At 42.8% G+C, this 18,764-nt stretch overlaps 1 protein-coding gene across 1 annotated transcript in view; it reads left to right on the forward strand.

Moving 5' to 3' along the window:
• Window positions 1–18,764, forward strand: part of GPC4 (glypican 4) — a 70,480-nt gene that overhangs the window by 46,541 nt on the left and 5,175 nt on the right. The window contains exons 3-4 of the mRNA XM_075260089.1: window positions 2,184–2,575; window positions 13,066–13,231. Coding sequence (XP_075116190.1) covers window positions 2,184–2,575; window positions 13,066–13,231 — 558 coding nt within the window. The remainder of the gene's footprint in view (window positions 1–2,183; window positions 2,576–13,065; window positions 13,232–18,764) is intronic.

Below are 18,764 nucleotides of genomic sequence, written 5' to 3' on the forward strand. Positions count from 1 at the left end.
GTAGTGATTTAATGAGTGTAGTGTATTTGTCGTGCTGCTATAAAACATGTTTTTACAGCACGGCTAAACAGGAAAGTAATCCTCTGTGTGTGTGTGTTTGTGTGTAGGACTTTGTTCGACTGACTCGCAGCGGAGGTGTTAATTTATGGAACCGAAAAGTCCAGACAGAACAAACCGGCATCTATTTCTCTTCTCAGGCAAAGCAACCAAAATTTTAGTTCGTTGTCTTCGTGTCCCCCCTCCCCCCCATAATGTTGACCTCCATTTTTATGTTTCATTAGGATTATTAGTATTAATATTATTTTTTGGGTAACTTGTTTTGTTGCTTTTTCCCTCGGCATCTCCGCCCATTAGGCTACATTCCCATCTGCCCCATTGTCTCTGTTCTTTCTGTCCATCTCAGGATTAGAAGGATGGAAATACGAACAGCAATGGATACCGAGGGTATCCAGTCACTACAATGAGTTCGGTTGGGTGACCATTAATTTTTCACAGGCATCACGGAAAAAGTTGGCTTGCAGGAATTTTTCATCCAGAAAAATAAAAAGAGAGAGTATAAACGAAGACTGTGAACGTAGCCTTACCTTGGTAATCTATTCGGAGAGTCCGCATGGGGTGTGCAGTGAAAGCACACGGACCCCATAGACTATAATGGGGTCCGTGTGCTTGCCGCAAGATCTCTGCACAGAACATGCAGCCATGAAAGTAGTAGATTATGAAGTACTTTCCTGTCCACATGTTCCCGGCGGAGACCTCACGGCAAGCACATGGACCCCATTATAGTCTATGGGATCCGTGTGCTTTCACTGCACACTGGTTGCAAATGCGATCGTTCCCCATGTGGACTCCCCCGAACGGATTACCGACGCAGATGTGAACGAGGCCTTAGAGGTGTACAATTTTCAAACTTTTTAGTGTTTTTGTCATTTATCTAGGACTATGTGAGAATCCTAGGCTGTGGCGTAATGCATCGCCCACTCATCATATTTCGGATATATATAGCTTCCCATTGATCTCTATTCAGGAATTTAATTTTCAAAACCACATTGGTCTCCAGCCACGAAAACTGAAAGCCTTTAGCAATTTGTCATCCTAAGATGCAATATGTTGCAAAAATATATACACGCTGGATAGAGGGATTTTTTTTATTTTTTTGTGAAACCACACCGCGCTGAATATAATGCTTAGCCAGGAAGGATGTTGCCGCACAAATTCCGAACATTCTACAAGAAACCCCAAATTCCTCTTTCAGGCAGCAAACGCAGCTCCTTATGTGCGCTCGTCCAAGTAACTTTGTTTCTTTTTGTATTTTAGATGGTCTTTCTCATATAGACGGCGACTTTCCTATAGTTCTAGTCTGTGTTGCAATCTGCAATGTAAAGAAGTTTGTGGGGTTAATGTAGAGCAGGGATAGGGAAACGTACGGCTCTCCAGCTGTTGCAAAACTACAATTCCCAGCATGCATACTGGCTCTGCTGTTCTTGGAACTCCCATGGAAATGAATGGAGCATGCTGGGAGTTGTAGTTTCACAGCAGCTGGAGAGACAAAGGTTCCCTACCCCTGATGTAGAGGTTTACGGGTTTCTTCAAGTAAAGGGTTTGCATTTTAGAGTGGAAAGCTGCAGGTTTCAATATTTGGGTTTGCTTTCAGTAAACGGAAGACCCTCACGGTTTGCAGAAAAATTTAATATAAGAGTGTTATAAATGGAAGTTGTGATGGTAATATGAGCCCAATATGGCCCAACCCATTGGTTTCGATCTTGATCTCGAAACAAGTGCTTGGTGTGTTGAGTTGTAACATGAGTGTGCATGTGTGTGGGGGATCGAGAGATTTGGCCTGCTGACTGCTGTATAGTTAACCTTACACTCCATTCTAATTCAATGTCCAGACTCCATGGACTGCCATGATGGACCCCATGAAATTAGTTTGTTCTGTTGGTTTCTGTATTATCCATTATGTAACACATCTGGCAGAACCTGTTGCTTTTTTAGTATGTCGAAGCCAAAACAGTGGTGTACACTCAGCTCTAACTGCAGACGTCTTATGGTGCCAATTCTGCACGTTGGCAGGGCGCTCTTCTCATTTGACTCATCACTGTTTACCCTTCTTTAGTAACTTATTGTCTGACTATGTAAATATATTCTGTCCCTTTTCCTAACATTTTTTGTCTCTTCCATTGCAGAATTTTTTAAAGAACTTCTGAAGAATGCAGAGACCTCTCTGAACGACATGTTTGTAAGGACTTATGGGCGCTTGTACATGCAGAATTCTGAGCTTTTTAAGGACTTCTTTGAGGAGCTGCGAAAATACTACGTTGGTGGAAATGTAAACTTGGAAGAAATGCTCAACGACTTCTGGGCTCGGCTGCTGGAACGTATGTTCCCCCTGTTGAACCCACAGTATCACTTCACCGATGAGTATCTGGAGTGTGTCAGCAAGTACATTGACCAGCTCAAACCATTTGGAGATCTACCGCGGAAACTCAAGCTTCAAGTTACCCGTGCCTTTGTGGCTGCCCGCACCTTTGCACAAGGTCTAGCCATGGCCAGAGATGTGATCAACAAGGTGTCCATGGTAAGAGAGTTTTACGTTTGCATTCAGTCTTGGCAGTCGTTGGATATTATTGGCAGTCCTTTTCGTACATGTCAGTGAATTGCTTTTTATCATGACTCATGGGATTTGTCTGTGCACAAATTGTTAGGTTAATTGCCTTGGCCTGGCACCGATGTACGGAGACCACACATACTCACCACCTATATGGATGCCAGCTTCAGCAAAGGGAAACTTTGTGCCTTTAGGCAAGTTCTGTTCTGTTCAATTCGGATGCAGTGTTATTAGGCATGGCAGCAAAACCATTCGCTTTCCTTTTTGGCAGCTTGTGGCTGAAACGTTTTTATTCAAATGGGTCGTGCGAGGGAAGTACGGCGTCGTCAATCGCAATCGGATTCCCAATGTAGTGACAGACGCACATTCATTCGTATGTACAGTCGGTGGGATTTCATAGCGTGCCGGTTATCTCATTCAATATATGTTAGAATTTGTGTACGCAACCTTTAGGCGGTGTGGATGTTAAGGCGTGAAGTGGTTTACACACTTTGCTAATATAATACGGGCGACCGATGGCTTTATGACCCTCTTACCATGCAAACAATACCATATGTAACGTCTATATTCTTACCTATCCTTGTACTTTGTGCTCCATAGAGGATCGTCACTAACATGTGTAACTACTGAGATATCTGGCTACCCAGTCTCGTGTTTGGGCTACAAGCAACCAAAAACATAGACCTTTACCTTGATACTACAAATGGCTTGTGTATGCACGACACAACAGTATTAAGTATGAAGACGTTGCCAAACTCTTACACATTGTGACCTTTTACAGACTCCTGTCAGCACAAGCCGCGTAACATTTACACAGACTAGAGAGATAGAATTGGGTCATACGACCATGTTACGCCCAAAAATCATAGGCTAACTTGGATGTGTCCTATTGCCAGTCCATGAACTGTCTTCATTTGTGGTAATGGGCAGCCAAGGCTCTTATTAACCCTTTGTGTGGTCTTATTTCTGACTATTGTACAACTGCTAGCATGCCCGTACTGAGTCACGTGGTGCCACTTGGTTGTGTAGCTTTAACAGACGCCGCCTATGCCATCCGTGTTCTGAGGAACATGTCCTGTCTCTTACTAATTAAACATTACCAACGTCTTGAAGAGATTCCAAGCCTGTTTGATGCTTTAGGGCACACTTGCAGGATGTACCTGACTACAAAGACATTTTCAATATGTTACGTTTGAGAAAGAAGTGGGGGTGGAATCAGATCTGCCCATATAAAACTATATTTAAAGGGAACTGCACCTGCCCCATTCTTTATGTAAAGGCTGTTGACACCTTTTGGGTGCATTTTAGTTTCATAAATGTGTTTTTTTGCTATTTTCTATTTGTTTTCTGCAGTTTGCATGTATTCTCCTACATTGCAAGCTGCTCAAGTCCATTTAGTTGGAAAATTTGTTATAGGGCAGGGGTAAGGAACCTTCAGCTCTCCAGCTGCTGTGAAACTACAACTCCCAGCATGCTCCATTCACTTCCATGGGAGTTCCAAGAACAGCAGAGTTCAGAGCAGTAAGTTTGCATGCTGGGAGTTGTAGTTAGACCACAGCTGGAGAGCCGTACGTTCCCTACCCCTGTTATAGAGCATATGATAGAGCTATTCCTGTTACCCTTCAGTCTGCTCTCCTGAGTGCTCATGAAACTTACCTCCCCTTTGGTTTATTTTGAGGGTCTGTTTACACTACGTTGCACCATGTGTTAACTGTATGCTCTGGAAAGGTTGCAGGACACAGGGTCATACCGATAAAGTCCATGGTCATACTTCTGGCCCATTGGGGTAGAATTCTTGGGCTAATGTTGGCCCGAAACGCGTTGTGCCAATAAAGAAGTTTAACACTATACACCTGGATGAGCGCTGCGTTCTTGCCTGTTCCCGGGAGGAGACTGGTCCATCTTTCCTGTTATACAGATAACGTATGCTCTGTTATACCTTATTAATTTGGTGCCTGCCGGTGACAGTGACACTCCCTACCTGTACATGCAGTGTAGAAAGATGTCATATTTGTGATCAGGAAAGCAAAGATGACGGGGGAAGAGGGGATGCAAACCATGCCGTCTGACCAGTTCCCCACAGGACAGGTATGAGCAGCCTGCAATGTATGGGAATGCATGCAAAACACAAAAGATAAACTAGTGAAAATTTAAATCCAAATTTTGCCAAAAATACATATTTTTCACTTCTAAGAATGCCCCTAAAGGTGTCTGTGTCCTCCAGCCTGTAATTCTTGTCCTCCCCTCCAGTATTTCTTGTATTTAGTATGTTTATGTGTGGCTGCCGCTGTAACACATCGCCTACATATTTCAGTGACACCACGTCTTCATACCAGTTTTGGAAAAATATTTGAGCACCAGTATTTGTAGTGCGGAACATCTGCTGGATAAATTGATTCCAGGATAGCGCAACGATTTGTCATTCTGCGAGAATGCCAGATAAATGGATATTACATAAGCGTATGGGGCCGAGAGATTTGCATCTATAATGATAAATGAGGGATAATGGAAGTCTGCTGATCCTTAGAAGTTGGAATAAGTTAGACTTTATGTCTGGTTTTGCCTAGGAGGACAAATACTATATGTGTAGGTCTCACTTTGCGCAGTCATGCTGTCATTTGTCAGCTCATGTTTCAGGAAATGTCCTTGTATTAAACTTTTTTTTACTTTTTCATTAGTTTAATTTAACTGTAAGTGAAGCCCGTTAAGGACATGATCGTGCCCGGTTCTGCTTTCTGCGTTGGAATAAGTAAGGGCAGTGCAAAATCTAATTCCAAGGAGGTATTGCACCAAACTACACTGAGGCTAAATGTGCTGCAAGCAAACAGGTTTCGGTGGACCCTGATATAGTCTATACCAGTGATGGCGAACCTTTTAGTGACTGGGTGCCCAAACTGCAACCCAAAACCCACTCATTTATCACAAAGTGCCAAAACGGCCATTTAACTTTAATAATGTGCAGATCCACAATTGCACACAATTACAGACCTGCAAAATATGGTCATAGGAATGAGGCTTTATAGAGCTTTCTCCTCCACTGTGCCCCCACATAGTCCAATCTGCTTCACAGTGACCCCCACACAGTACAATCAGCTCCACAGTGACCCCCACACAGTATAATCTGCTGCACAGTGGTCCCCACACAGTACAATCTGCTGCACAGTGGCTCCCACACAGTATAATCTGCTGCACAGTGGTCCCCACACAGTACAATCTGCTGCACAGTGGCTCCCACACAGTATAATCTGCTGCACAGTGGTCCCCACACAGTATAATCAGCTGCACAGTGGCCCCCACACAGTACAATCTGCTGCACAGTGGTCCTCACACAGTACAATCTGCTGCACAGTTGCCCCCACACAGTATAATCTGCTGCACAGTGGTCCCCACACAGTACAATTTGCTCCACAGTGGCCCCCACACAGTATAATCTGCTGCACAGTGGCCCCCACACAGTACAATCTGCTCCACAGTGGCCCCCACACAGTATAATCTGCTGTACAGTGGCCCCCACACAGTATAATCTGCTGCACAGTGGTCCCCACACAGTATAATCTGCTGCACAGTCATCCTCACACAGTACAATCTGCTCCACAGTGACCCCCACACAGTATAATCTGCTCCACAGTGACCCCCACACAGTACAATCTGCTCCACAGTGGCCCTCACACAGTATAATCTGCTGCACAGTGATCCCCACACAGTATAATCTGCTGCACAGTGGCCCCCACACAGTATAATCTGCTGCACAGTGGTCCCCACACAGTATAATCTGCTGCACAGTTATCCTCACACAGTACAATTTGCTCCACAGTGGCCCCCACACAGTATAATCTGCTGCACAGTGGCCCCCCACACAGTACAATCTGCTCCACAGTGGCCCACACACAGTACAATCTGCTTCAAAGTGACCCACACACAGTATAATCTGCTCCACAGTGGCCCACACACAGTACAATCTGCTTCAAAGTGACCCACACACAGTATAATCTGCTCCACAGTGGTCCCTACACAGTATAATCTGCTCCACAGTGGCCCACACACAATATAATCTGTTCCATGGATGGGTGCCCAAAGAGAGGGCTCTGAGTTCCACCTCTGGCACCCGTGCCATAGGTTCACCATCATGGGTCTATGGGATCCGCGGGTAACCACTTTTACGCCACTTTTTTTGGGTCCCCAAGCAGACCCAAAGGACGAAAACCCAATGTGAACCCAGCGTTGCATGTACGCCCAGATTTACTACTTTCATACAATGTAATTTGGTCCGTTTTTAGAGGAGATTGAAGGCCATATATTCTCACTGCCATCTGCAATGATCTTTTGGAATTTTTGAACTTTTGCATCGAAGTAACTCTCGCTCGTCTGCATCACTTTATAGTATTTTTTTGTGACCTGCTAATTGTCGCTACTAAGTCTGTTAAATAAACCCATGTGTTTTATAATTTCTGTAAAATTAATTTAAAGAGGGGAAATTACATAAAAAAATGACTTAAAACGGTCTTAGGAAGAAATTAGTCACCGACTTTGCAGATGTTCGTTATCGTTACCTAAAAGAAGGGCCGGCATTAAAAGCAAAAAAAAAAAAATTCCCATAAAGTGCAAAATCCAATTTTTTGCAAATATTTTTTTTAAAATCCTTCAATCTCTTCACACCTCGGCCTGTAGTGTCGTAACTTGGGAAGTGAAGGAGTTAATGATTATGCCTCCTGTTGCCCAAAGTAATAATTAGTCAGTTCCCTTTGTTCCCACTTGTAGACCAGTCATGGTGCAAGGTGTTGAAATTCTGAATGGTGTGACTCAGACCAATGAGTCACCAGGGAAGCATCCTGTGTAAATCCTCACTAAATTGCCTTACCTAATACCTCCCTCCCGCTAAAAGTCTGACACCTTCTGGCTTCAGACTCAAACCGCTGAGGGTTAAGGCTTTCCTTGTCTTTGGAACGGAATATCTTGCCACGGAGCTAACTATTAAGCACTTTGCAAAATTGTACACCCTTGGCAATTCTGTATTGGGTCTAGATTTTCTGGAAGCAGTGCATGAAATCCTTGATGGTTCCAGTTAAACTTCTCCAGGAGCCAACTTGACTTTTTTAAAAAAAAAGTTTTATGCCTCCGCGAGAACAGTACTCAAGGCGTGAATGTTAGCGACTGTGGTTGCCCAGGATCAGAACACTGCATCTATTTTTCTGGAGACAGTGCCACGTTTGTCATTGGACTATTTGGTATTGCAGTCATCCCAGGGGGCTCAGCTGCAATACCAGGCGCTTCCTCGGGTCGAATGAGGTGCTGTTTCTGGACTAAAATAGACCAGCTATTCTAATACTGTTCTAGCCTCCAAAAAGGTTCATTCATCTTCTAAGTTTTGACCTACTAGTATGGGGAATGTCGTAACAGCGCTACCACCGGCTCCTGTCCCCAGAGAAGATAGCATGGTGCATGTTCTTAAAAAGTCAGTGACCGTAACAGAAAATGGAGGTTTTGTGTAAGCATTGCCTTAGCTGGAATCAAATCCTCCGCCCCAGTGTTTGGCATCGACCCCATCAAGCTGGTTCCTGGTGTGGTCTGACCCTTTCCTAAAGTCTACAGTATGCCTTCTATCGCTTGCAACCTGGAAACGTTGAGTATTCCGCTTTTGCACCGTTCAAGGTCACATTAGCATTACCTGGATTAGAGTCTTTCTAAAATTACTATGCACAGTTTCTGAGCTCTGTAATCCCCAAAACCTGCTGGGCCAGGCTTGGAAAGTCCTGACTCCTTTTGTCTAGACTGGATGCGATCCCTGAACTTGTCCCATGGCAGCGAGGCAGAGAACTTGGCAGCACAAAGTATAATAGGATATATGTTTAGTTGGGCGTCACAATCGGCATAGACAACTGAGACACACTCGCCCGGGGATTCTTCCTGCATAAGGTCGGGTTAGCCGACTTTCACCATAAATTCGGCCTGGTGGGTGCAGAGTTAATGTCTTAAATTCCAGCACACACAAATTCCACTTAATGATCATTCTTGAATTCTTTTGTGTTTCTGGCTTTCCCCCCCCTCCCTAATTTCCTAGCAAAACAAGCGTTCTGTAATGACGAAAGTGCTGAAGAGACGAAATCAACTCCATATGTAGGCATTCTCCTCTGTGACTTAGGGGTGCCTGAAGAAGCCCTGCACCAAGTGCTAAAATGTAGCCAGGACGTTGTTACATTTGCACATGGAGTCCATCGTTGGCTCTATAGTGGAACGAAAATAAAACCCTGGGGTGTTTCTCTTATTTGCTTGATTTGCAATTCCTCAGAATATCGGATTTATTTCCTTTGCAGGGACCGTGTGTTAATAACCTTAGAGAATTTCAGGATCCCTGCAGTTGCCCAGCAGCAGCCGTCAGCAGAATGCAGGAGGCATTGACATTCTTTGAATGTGTGTTGAGCCTTCATGTATGGTCCATGTCATGCCAACATTAGTGCAAGCGGGCCTCTTATTAGTGATAGCAGTCGTGAAAGAATAGACCCTTGAAAGGGTGCGAGGTCACATGCTGAACATGCTTGAGACTATTAATACAAATGGGTATGAAAGCAAAAATACACACAGACCTGAAAGTCCAGTCCTTGCATTGGCCAGATTTCCAGGCCTGGTCTCCTTACGCCATGGTCATCTGTTATACCAGGCGTCTCTGCCTCGCCGCAACTGCACTGTCCACTATTGTGTATAGCTCAGGAGAGTAGAGCTGCAGTGAGGTAGGGGCTCCGAGCATCTAAGATCCCTAAAACGCAACCGGGCCATGAAATCCAGCCAATGTACAGACCAGCCTTTCTAGTCCTTGTTCGGAAGACGTGGCTTTCTGTCTATTACCACTAAGGTTTTGAGCATGGTCCTGCAAGTATTTAGAATCATTTTTAAAGGGTAGGTTGACCTTAAAATGGACTGGAAAACCAATTTTAAGGCTTTAAAAAAAATATATGGATAGGAGAAGACTCTCGAAGTCTCAAGTCTACCATTGAGAATGACGGTGTGACTCCGGATAGGCCTAGGGAGATCTGGGCTACCTGACTGTGTGCCATCTTGCGGTTTATCTCCGTTTTATGGTGCCAGGTACGGGATGTGAGATTGCATTATATCATCATGGACTGTAACCCTGTGTGGCTAATAGGGCGTCAAAGCAAGTGATGAAGGTCAGACATATTGGCCAGATGATCTTTTGGTTTGTGACCTCCATTTGGTTTGTGTCCATTTATTCTCTCATTTTACAATCAGATTAACAATTCCCTATACAAATGGATGACAAGACTGGTCAAACAAGCCATCTCATTGTGGAGTGTTGGGCAGGCGCGGCTTCCTTAATGGCCGTAGTAAGTAGTTTATATTGATAACGGTAAAGGACACATTTAGGTTTTCTTTCGTTTGTCGGAGTAGATAAGATAAGCTGATTGGTCCATTGAAAGTCGAGATGTTACATTGTGCCAGACTTCAATCCCACATTGTTTTATGACCCTTCGTTTGTGTTTGTGCCATTGGCTAATGGTTAACTTGACTGATGGTAAATGGTTAAGTAGATAGCAAATATAATGTGTACAAAGGCTGGGAGTCTAGGACAATCCGATTTACCACTTATTCTTATTCTGTAGCTGTGGTTGTTCGTGTTCCTACACCCGCCCCATTGCTTTTTTTTATACAGTGCGGTATTATATAGACATGGCCACTTCCTTCAAGTCTTCTGACCTGCACTATGACCTGTGTAGGCGGAGATAAGTTGTTAAATTACCTATAGGAACAGGTGGATATTGTGTTTTATCTACGTGATAGCTGTGATCACCATTGTGCTGATAAGGAAAGAATTCTCCTACAGGAAACGGGAGATGTCAGCGTATTTGGCTTGGCGGCTAAAGCTGTACCGGGGCCCCGTGACCCTACCTTGAGCCATTTACAATAATGGTATATTTTGGGAGTCAGAGGGACTTCTGGGGCTCCATCAAGGTCTGGGGTCTGGAGAGAACTTCTACCAATGCACCCCTGGTGGCCAGAGTTAGAACTTTTTAGGAATTTTTAACCTTTTTAAAAACTCACCAAAAATTCTCAAAAATGTTTAACATGCAACTTGTTTTGCAAAATATGTTATTTTCTGGTGACGCTTTAAGGACCATTTGCAAGGGGCAACGATCCCCTAAACCAGGGGTAGGGAACGTACGGCTCTCCAGCTGTAGCAAAACTACAACTCCCAGCATGCATACTGGCTCTGCTGTTCTTGGAACTCCCATGGAAGTGAATGGAGCATGCTGGGAGTTGTAGTTTCACAGCAGCTGGAGGTTCCCTGTCCCTGCCCAAAACAGATGTTCACTTGCAATCTTTGCCCATGTAGATATGTTTACAAATCAGACTGAAACGAGCAGATTCTCGTATATCGCGGTTATTTTTATGCCAACATAAAAGTCATATGAAATAAAAAATTTACGGAGACAAACAATCCTCAGTCCAACACGCGGAGACCATGATGGCCGCATATAAATGAAGGCAAACTGATTATCTGCCCTGACCACACATAGGCCACTTCTACATCATTGCCCTCGATACCTACGTGTCATAAACGTTCCCCTGTTTGCAAAGCCTCAGAGTTGATACCGAATATTGAAAGGGGCCAGTGAAGGAGGTATCGGCTATTGTGGGAATTTTGTCATCCTGACACAAGGTTGTCGATAGCACAAATGGGTTTCTATTTGCCTTCCCCTGAATCAACATGATAAAGGTTGAGCCTGGTGTTATCTGTGTCCTGTTATTTAACTTTTGTATCTTGGTGACCCGTGTTTATCTGGTTTACGTTGCCCAAAATCTATTGAAGGATTTGTCTTTTTTTTTAGTGGTCAACAAAATCAAAAATACATCGAATTGCAATTCTAATGGCTTTTTATTGTGTTTTTTCCTGGGGTTGTTGCACATTCTTCAAGTCGTTAACCTTCTTCAGGTGACCTTGGTGAGACTTGGTCTAAAAGGTCATAAGACTTGTCACATGTGGAAGATTGTTTGCATATTTGTTGCAATCATAATCCGTTCAGATGAAAGGAATGGACTTTGAACAGAATTTGGGCTATGGTTCTCCAACGTCTAGGGATTGGAATGACTTATCCGATGGTATTCAGGGCTATGGAGTTGGACTCCGACTCCTCTATTTTACACAACCCAACTCCGACTCCGGTTCTAACTTCATAAATCTCGGACTATCTCAGTAAGGTTCTTCTACTGAAATAAAAAGCTACTGATTCCTAAAACTGACCCTAGACTCCAACTCTACTCCGCAGCCCTGATGATATTTGTCCCGGATACCGGCGGATATATTGAAAATTTGATCCACCATGTTGGATTTTTTTAAAATTTTTTTTTGCAAATTTATAATATATTAATTACTATAGTATATTTTTTGAATACCCTGGGCTGGTCAACTGGTAGATTTTTTTATAATTTTTTTTTTTTTCCATTTAGGGTTTTGGACAGGGCTGGTCAACTGGTAGATTTTTTTTATAATTTTTTTTTTTCCATTTAGGGTTTTGGACAGGGCTGGTCAACTGGTAGATTTTTTTATAATTTTTTTTTTCCATTTAGGGTTTTGGACAGGGCTGGTCAACTGGTAGATTTTTTTATAATTTTTTTTCCATTTAGGGTTTTGGACAGGGCTGGTCAACTGGTAGATTTTTTTATAATTTTTTTTTTTTTTCCATTTAGGGTTTTGGACAGGGCTGGTCAACTGGTAGATTTTTTTTATAATTTTTTTTTTTTCCATTTAGGGTTTTGGACAGAATTGCAGATTTATACATATTCACTATGGTAGAGGAATTGTAAATTTGAGATTTTTTTTCACAAAATATCTTCTACGCTCCCTTAAATACCATTACACGAACCTTTCAAACCGGCCTTATTTTTTTTTATCTTTTGTGGCATTTCCCCATTTAAACTCCTTTGGCAGCGGTATTAGCGGCATCTCAGGGTTTGTGAATGGCGCACCCCTCAGTAGCTGCGGGCTCGCCTTTGTCCTGTCACAGCCTTGTCATGCTTTCCAAAGTCAAATTCCTGGTAAGCATACAGATGAAGTATGGCATGATAATCTGATCAGTAAATATGTTAATCTATTCCTGTGCCGCACAATGCTGTTTTCAGCTTCCCCTAGTTACTGCGACACTAGCGAGTGAAATGCATTGTGCTCGTGAGCAGTTCCAGACCTCGGAAGCCTATACACAAATGAGAACTGTTTCCATGGTGAAGGGTTTAGGTTAAAGGGTGATATACTGTACATTACAGGCGTGTACGCCGTCAGCCCTCCAGCTGCGGGCTAGAATACAGATCAATGATGGGCGTTGGGGTGAGCCTATCATTATATGTCATTTACTAGGATGTCATTTGCTACATTGTATCACTTGCTCGCGGTTTTACATGTTTCATATTAATTTCATACTTTGATATAAAATGTATCCACTTGTCTGTTTTAGGTAAACCCCACTCCTCAATGTGTCCGGGCCATGATGAAGATGACGTACTGTCCTTACTGCCGGGGACTTGTTACCGTCAAGCCTTGTAACAAGTACTGCCTGAACGTATTGGGGGGCTGCCTGGCCAATCCCGGAGATCTTGATGTTGAGTGGAATAACTTTATAGGTGAGTAACGATTTTCCATATAGAAGTTGGCTTTATAAACGCAATATCGAAAGAACCCTTTGGGGTATAATAGAAACTTTCACGCTTCCCTTAGTGGTCTGACCTCTATCATACTTGACCTCCTTACGCACTCAGCGCCATTCTGTACTGTACTGTATACATGAATGTAAGCTTCAAGGCCGCCATATACATAAGAGAAGAGTCATCTGAACCCGTCAACTTTGGCAGAAGACGGAGATCTTCTGACTTCTCCCGACAGATGCCAGGGAAAGAGAGGATGAGGCATGTTGCATATCAACACATTCCTTTTGTTTTCAGGAAGTAGGAGCCATTGCCAAGTGTCTGCTCGCAGTCTGTTGTCTTCTTCCCCATTGAGAGCACACGCATGCTCACCAAACCGAGCATGGATATACATGAAGGCCGGTTAGTGGCATGGTGATCATACTTTGGTAGACTCCCTTTAAACCCCCTTTAAGACCAGAAATTCCTGTTAGAAGATTTTGTGTTGACACTTTGTTTTTGATGGTCCTTGACTCAAGTTATTTGGATTTTTTTTATCCGTGTTTTGGAATCCATTTGACAGCCTGGAAACAATTTAGTTCCATCAATGTTAAGTTTAAAGTTGTTTTACTATAATTTTAGCAATTTTTTGTTTAGTTCTTTGACTTCAGTCCATTATCAAATGATATACAATATCGTAACACTTATTCAATAACCGTCTACGAAATTTGTCTGCCGCTGCTTTATCAGCCGGTCGGACATAATTGCCTTCTTTTATTGAGGGCTAATAGGATGATGATTTATTACGTTTCCTTTGTACTGTAACTGTAATGACTTATCTTTAATTTCCACCAAGACCTCAGCTGTTACAGCTGAATATTGCGGTGCAGGAGAATACAGAGCTAGAATGCAGGTATTTCCAGGGATCAGGAAACGCGTTGCTCCATTATCTGCTTCTCTCCACTGTACAGAACATTATCGCCCTCAGGTGGAATATCTCTCGTCTATTTCATATGAATGGCAACATCTCAAACAGTAATGGATATTGTAATGCAAAGGCAATTCTAAAAAATTAGGGTTTACGAATGAGCTTTTCAGCGCCTTGTTTTATGTAGTAGAATTGGATCCATGTTGGCTTTTGTTTTTTGATTAATAGCAAAAAAATAATAATTTTTAGGGTTTTTCCAGAAGTCCAAAAATAGAATCAAGTTCTGCCTAAAATGCTGAACTTCTCCATATACTTCCCCTTAGAATTTCCCCTAAGTCCCTCACTGGTGCTATTGGGGGCCCCTCGTAAATCTGAAACGTTGTAGCAAAGTTACATTGTTGGTAACATTGAACTCTAATTAGTCTTGGACAACTGTTCCCTTACACCAGAAGACCCCCAAACACTTTCATGCTAGACTTGGCTCTGTGCACATGGTGTGAAGGGACCCTTGGCGGTGGGTTCATCTCCCTTAAGAATAAGGGCGTATAAATCCATTTTCCCAATCTTCTTATCCCTGACTAGGAAAAAGTTGGGACGTTAGTTAGCAGATTCAGCTGATGCCTGTAGAATAGAATTTTCTTGCACATATCCATTCCTGCGCTACCTTTCTCTTCCTCTTTTGTCCTTTTGTGGTGGGTCAGGTTTTTTGCAATATTTGCCCACTACCTTATTTTCCAGGGGAAATGTTAAGTTTTTGCTGCAAGTTTAGCTCAGATACTGAGCTGAAATACCAGTCACAACCTCAGACAACAAAGCCTCAGGGGCTATAGGGATAACCTAGCTCACTGGTCAGACAGAAACGAAGCGAAGGCGGGTGTTCGTTTGCACTTTTTATTGAAACATTGTCACAACGCGTTTTGAGCTTTTGTAGCCCTTTCTCAAAGTGCAAAAGACTTAGCCAGTCCAGCCAGATTCTGTCGGTCCAGTGAGTGCAGTAATCCCTATTAGCCCCTGAGGCTTTTTTGTCTACTTAGTACTGCCCAGTTTTCGGTGACATTACGGACACCCAATGCCACCCCCATTTTTGGCCGTTTACGACACGCATATAATATTGTAGGGGGAGGGCAACTGCATATTTGTTTGCTTTTGCCTCTTTCAGCTCCGGTGCTGCACTATTGTTTCGTCCGGTGTCCTTGCTTTCTCACTGTGTCTAGTGAGCCAATTTTGGGTGATGTCAGAGGTAAAAATTACCGATATTACAATATATGATTAATGATATGTAAAATTAGATTGTTACATATTTAACAAGCTGCTTCTGTCTGACCATGGCTGGAGTTAGTGTGGGGTAAATAGGAGTCCGGGTCGGGTGCTTTGGTCTACCGACCCCACGGTCCTGGTTTCTCGAGGAGAGCGGCCATGTTTTCCTAATCTTTCGAACCCCTTTAAGCAGTCCCCTGATATGTTCTACAGTTTACTTTTCATGGTGTCTGATACTGGTTATCTGCATCTTTTGGCGAGCTTTGCAGTCAGGGAGTATTTTTGCTCTTGCTCCCCTTACGCACTGGAGGATACTGTAATGGTGAGCTTATTCTGCTGTATACTATAATCTCCGAGCCAACTGGCTGTCTGCGTTAGGCGTTTCTCCGAGATGATGTCTATGTGGAAGTATTTCGGCTGCCCTGCTGGTATATACTCTCGTTACTTAATGCACGTCAGGTTTCAGACGCCCTAGGCATTGAACAATGCTTTAATCCCCAGAACCATGTCATGAATTTAACAAAATGCTTTAATTAATCAGCGCTCCGCTCGCCGAGTTTCGCCCCTTTTTACTTTATTGCTTCAGATCCTTTCTTTCTGCCTTTGTCTCTTTTAGTAGATTTTTTTTTTTTTTAACTAATTAAATACATTTTCCAGGAATGTGGCGTACTTCCTGAGGAGTGCGCGTATTAACCGCTTTGTAGCCAGCAGCAGATTGCAGAACTTGTTTTTTTCCACTGGGATTTTAACCCTTTTATTGACTCACGGGCTTGAATCTGTCATTTCTTAATGGGTTATTTTTCATTTGTGGGGACGTGAAATTAAAAGTTTTGATATTGTGGATGGCGATATGTAGTGACGGGAACAACCCTTTGTTGTATACTCTTATAGTTTACCGTAGTCTATTGATGAGTCTAAGTGGAAGCTGTGGAAGGTCAAGACAAAAATATGCAAATGCATACGGGGTGAGCGCTTTTTAGAAAATTTTGTTATGACCTATGGATGTCACGCTTGCGACCCCCTCTCTTTAAACCAGACCGGTAGAACCTCTCTGTAAGAGCAACTTCCAAATTAGGATGCGGTGTATTCTGCTGACAGTGCCCACGGGAGCAACCACCATTGCCGTCCTTCCTTATGACTCAAATCACTTCTGCAAAGTGGTTTCCCCATCATTTATATTCACGGAATAGAGGAATTTTGAGTTGTATTTCCCTTTTGCAAGCAAATCTCCAATCCCATACACTGGAGAGTAACTTTGTATTTTTAGGGCGCATTATATCGAAAGAATCGAACTTCCATACTAGGTGCATAGTGTTACTCCTGCTATGGGACATTTGGACAGACGGGTAACTGGATGGGTCGTTGGGGGGAATTCTTGATGACTGGTGTTCTGCATTCCAATACTGGCACAAACTACACCTGAAATCGGAGGAGAATGGAAATCTACATTGGTCAGGAACTGGTGTAGGTTTCCTTTTTAACTCGCCCGTATTCTGGTGTCAGTTACAGTAAATTTGTTTGGCCTTGGTGTCCCTGTCCTAGTCCACCTTGGTACAGTGGAGTCCCTCAAGGTACCAGACCAATTGGGTGTGGAGGGGTGGGTCAGAGTGTGCGCAAACCAAGCCACTTTTATTGATAACGCGTTTTGGGCATATGAGCCCTTTCTCAAGTGCAATGATAGCTGCTCTCCGCTCTATACTTCCGCGTCTTACATTCCTACATTAGATTGGCGCTCAGTTCTCTTCCTTTTTTATAGCCCACCTTGGTGTCCGACCCTCTTGATCCACTTTCCTAAAAATGGGATGCAGCAGTTTTCTGGTGTGAAGGGAATAGGCTTATTGGGAGGGATTTACTGTCTGTTCCTCCATGTACTTATACTCCCGTGCACTTTAGCATTTTTGGTAAAATTATTATAATTCGTTGATCTAATTTACTGCCCCCCCCCCCCCGACTATGTGAATAGGAAATGCAATTTCCAGTAGTCTTTCATTCGGACAGACCCGATACGGTATCCCAGGCACATACTATCCTTTTAATGAGTTCCTCTCCTTTTGCACTCTATCAATGCCTATCTGCTACAGTTGAGTATATTCTTGTGAGCCAATTATTATACTTCTTATCTATTATAACTTACTTTAGGCGCTCAGCTGGAGGCCAAATGCATTTGCTATATCAACAGTCAAAGGGAAGAAGAAGAAAAAAAAACCCCAAACCCCTTGCATTCTTTAGCTGTGATACATGTACTGCCATGGCATCAGGAATAACAAAAGAGCCAGTTCATACACAATTCCCATGCTCTTGTGTATGGCCTGGATAACTCTGAGTTTACAAAGACACCAAACAGCCAGAAGAATCGGGGGTTTGTGTTTCCTTTCAGGCTCTCACTAACACATTATTAATCTGGGGCCTTTTGTGGCCCCTAAGGGAATACAAAGTTACCAGATTAAATAATTTGCTCTCATAGTTGACATGGGAGGTGGAAAAAGAGACCTCGATTTGTACCTGGCACATTTATGATGGGCCATAAAACTGAGATTTTTTTTTTTTCGAGGTCTGTCGGACTGTCAAATACCAAGGTTTCTTTTTCTGTAAGGGGCAGAACTGACAACAGCGAGCTAGTTTGGCTAACGCGTTTCTATTTACTAAGTCTCGTTTGCTGACACATCAAAGGGATTTTTCTCCTCCTGTATCACAATGGTATATTCATGCCACCGGCCTTTGCTCAGGGATTTGAAGCAACTTTTTTTTTTTTTTTTTTTTTTTTTTTTTTATATTGAAGGCCATCACAAAAAATGTCTGACTCCTTTGTTTTCTTGTATTTTCTTGCCTTCAACAAAATATGCATTTAGCCAGATTCCCGACTCCAGGTTGGCTCAATTGAATTCCTTAGTGAGAGGTATTGTCGTTCCTATTAAGATTTGGTGATATGTTGGGAAAAGGGGAATTTTCTTTTTGAAATCTGATTCGGGGATCGCTCTTTCTAAATAAAAAGAGGGAAAAAAAACTTTTTTTTTTTTTTTTTTGAATTTTGAATTTTTTGCACATCTTAAAATTTAACAGACCGTTCTTAGGATCAGTTTCCACATAATACGAGCTTTGGCATGATGGCTTTTACAGAAGGTTCTGCCCTAAATAGATAAACCTATTTGTAGCTGCAGTATATGGGCTTGTAGTGCAACTTTTGCAATTGTTTTATTGTTACATTGTATCTAAATTCCTGCTGTTTTAGGTATACAGCCCTGTATGCAGAGCTATGTGACTACATGGTTACAGACTACAAACAAATCTTTACCTTTTTAGGCAGCCTGGTTATTCTGTTACCCTGTTATTCTTGGAAAGGAATACAGA

Source organism: Leptodactylus fuscus, chromosome 11, assembly GCF_031893055.1.
Source record: "Leptodactylus fuscus isolate aLepFus1 chromosome 11, aLepFus1.hap2, whole genome shotgun sequence".
NCBI lineage: Eukaryota > Metazoa > Chordata > Amphibia > Anura > Leptodactylidae > Leptodactylus > Leptodactylus fuscus.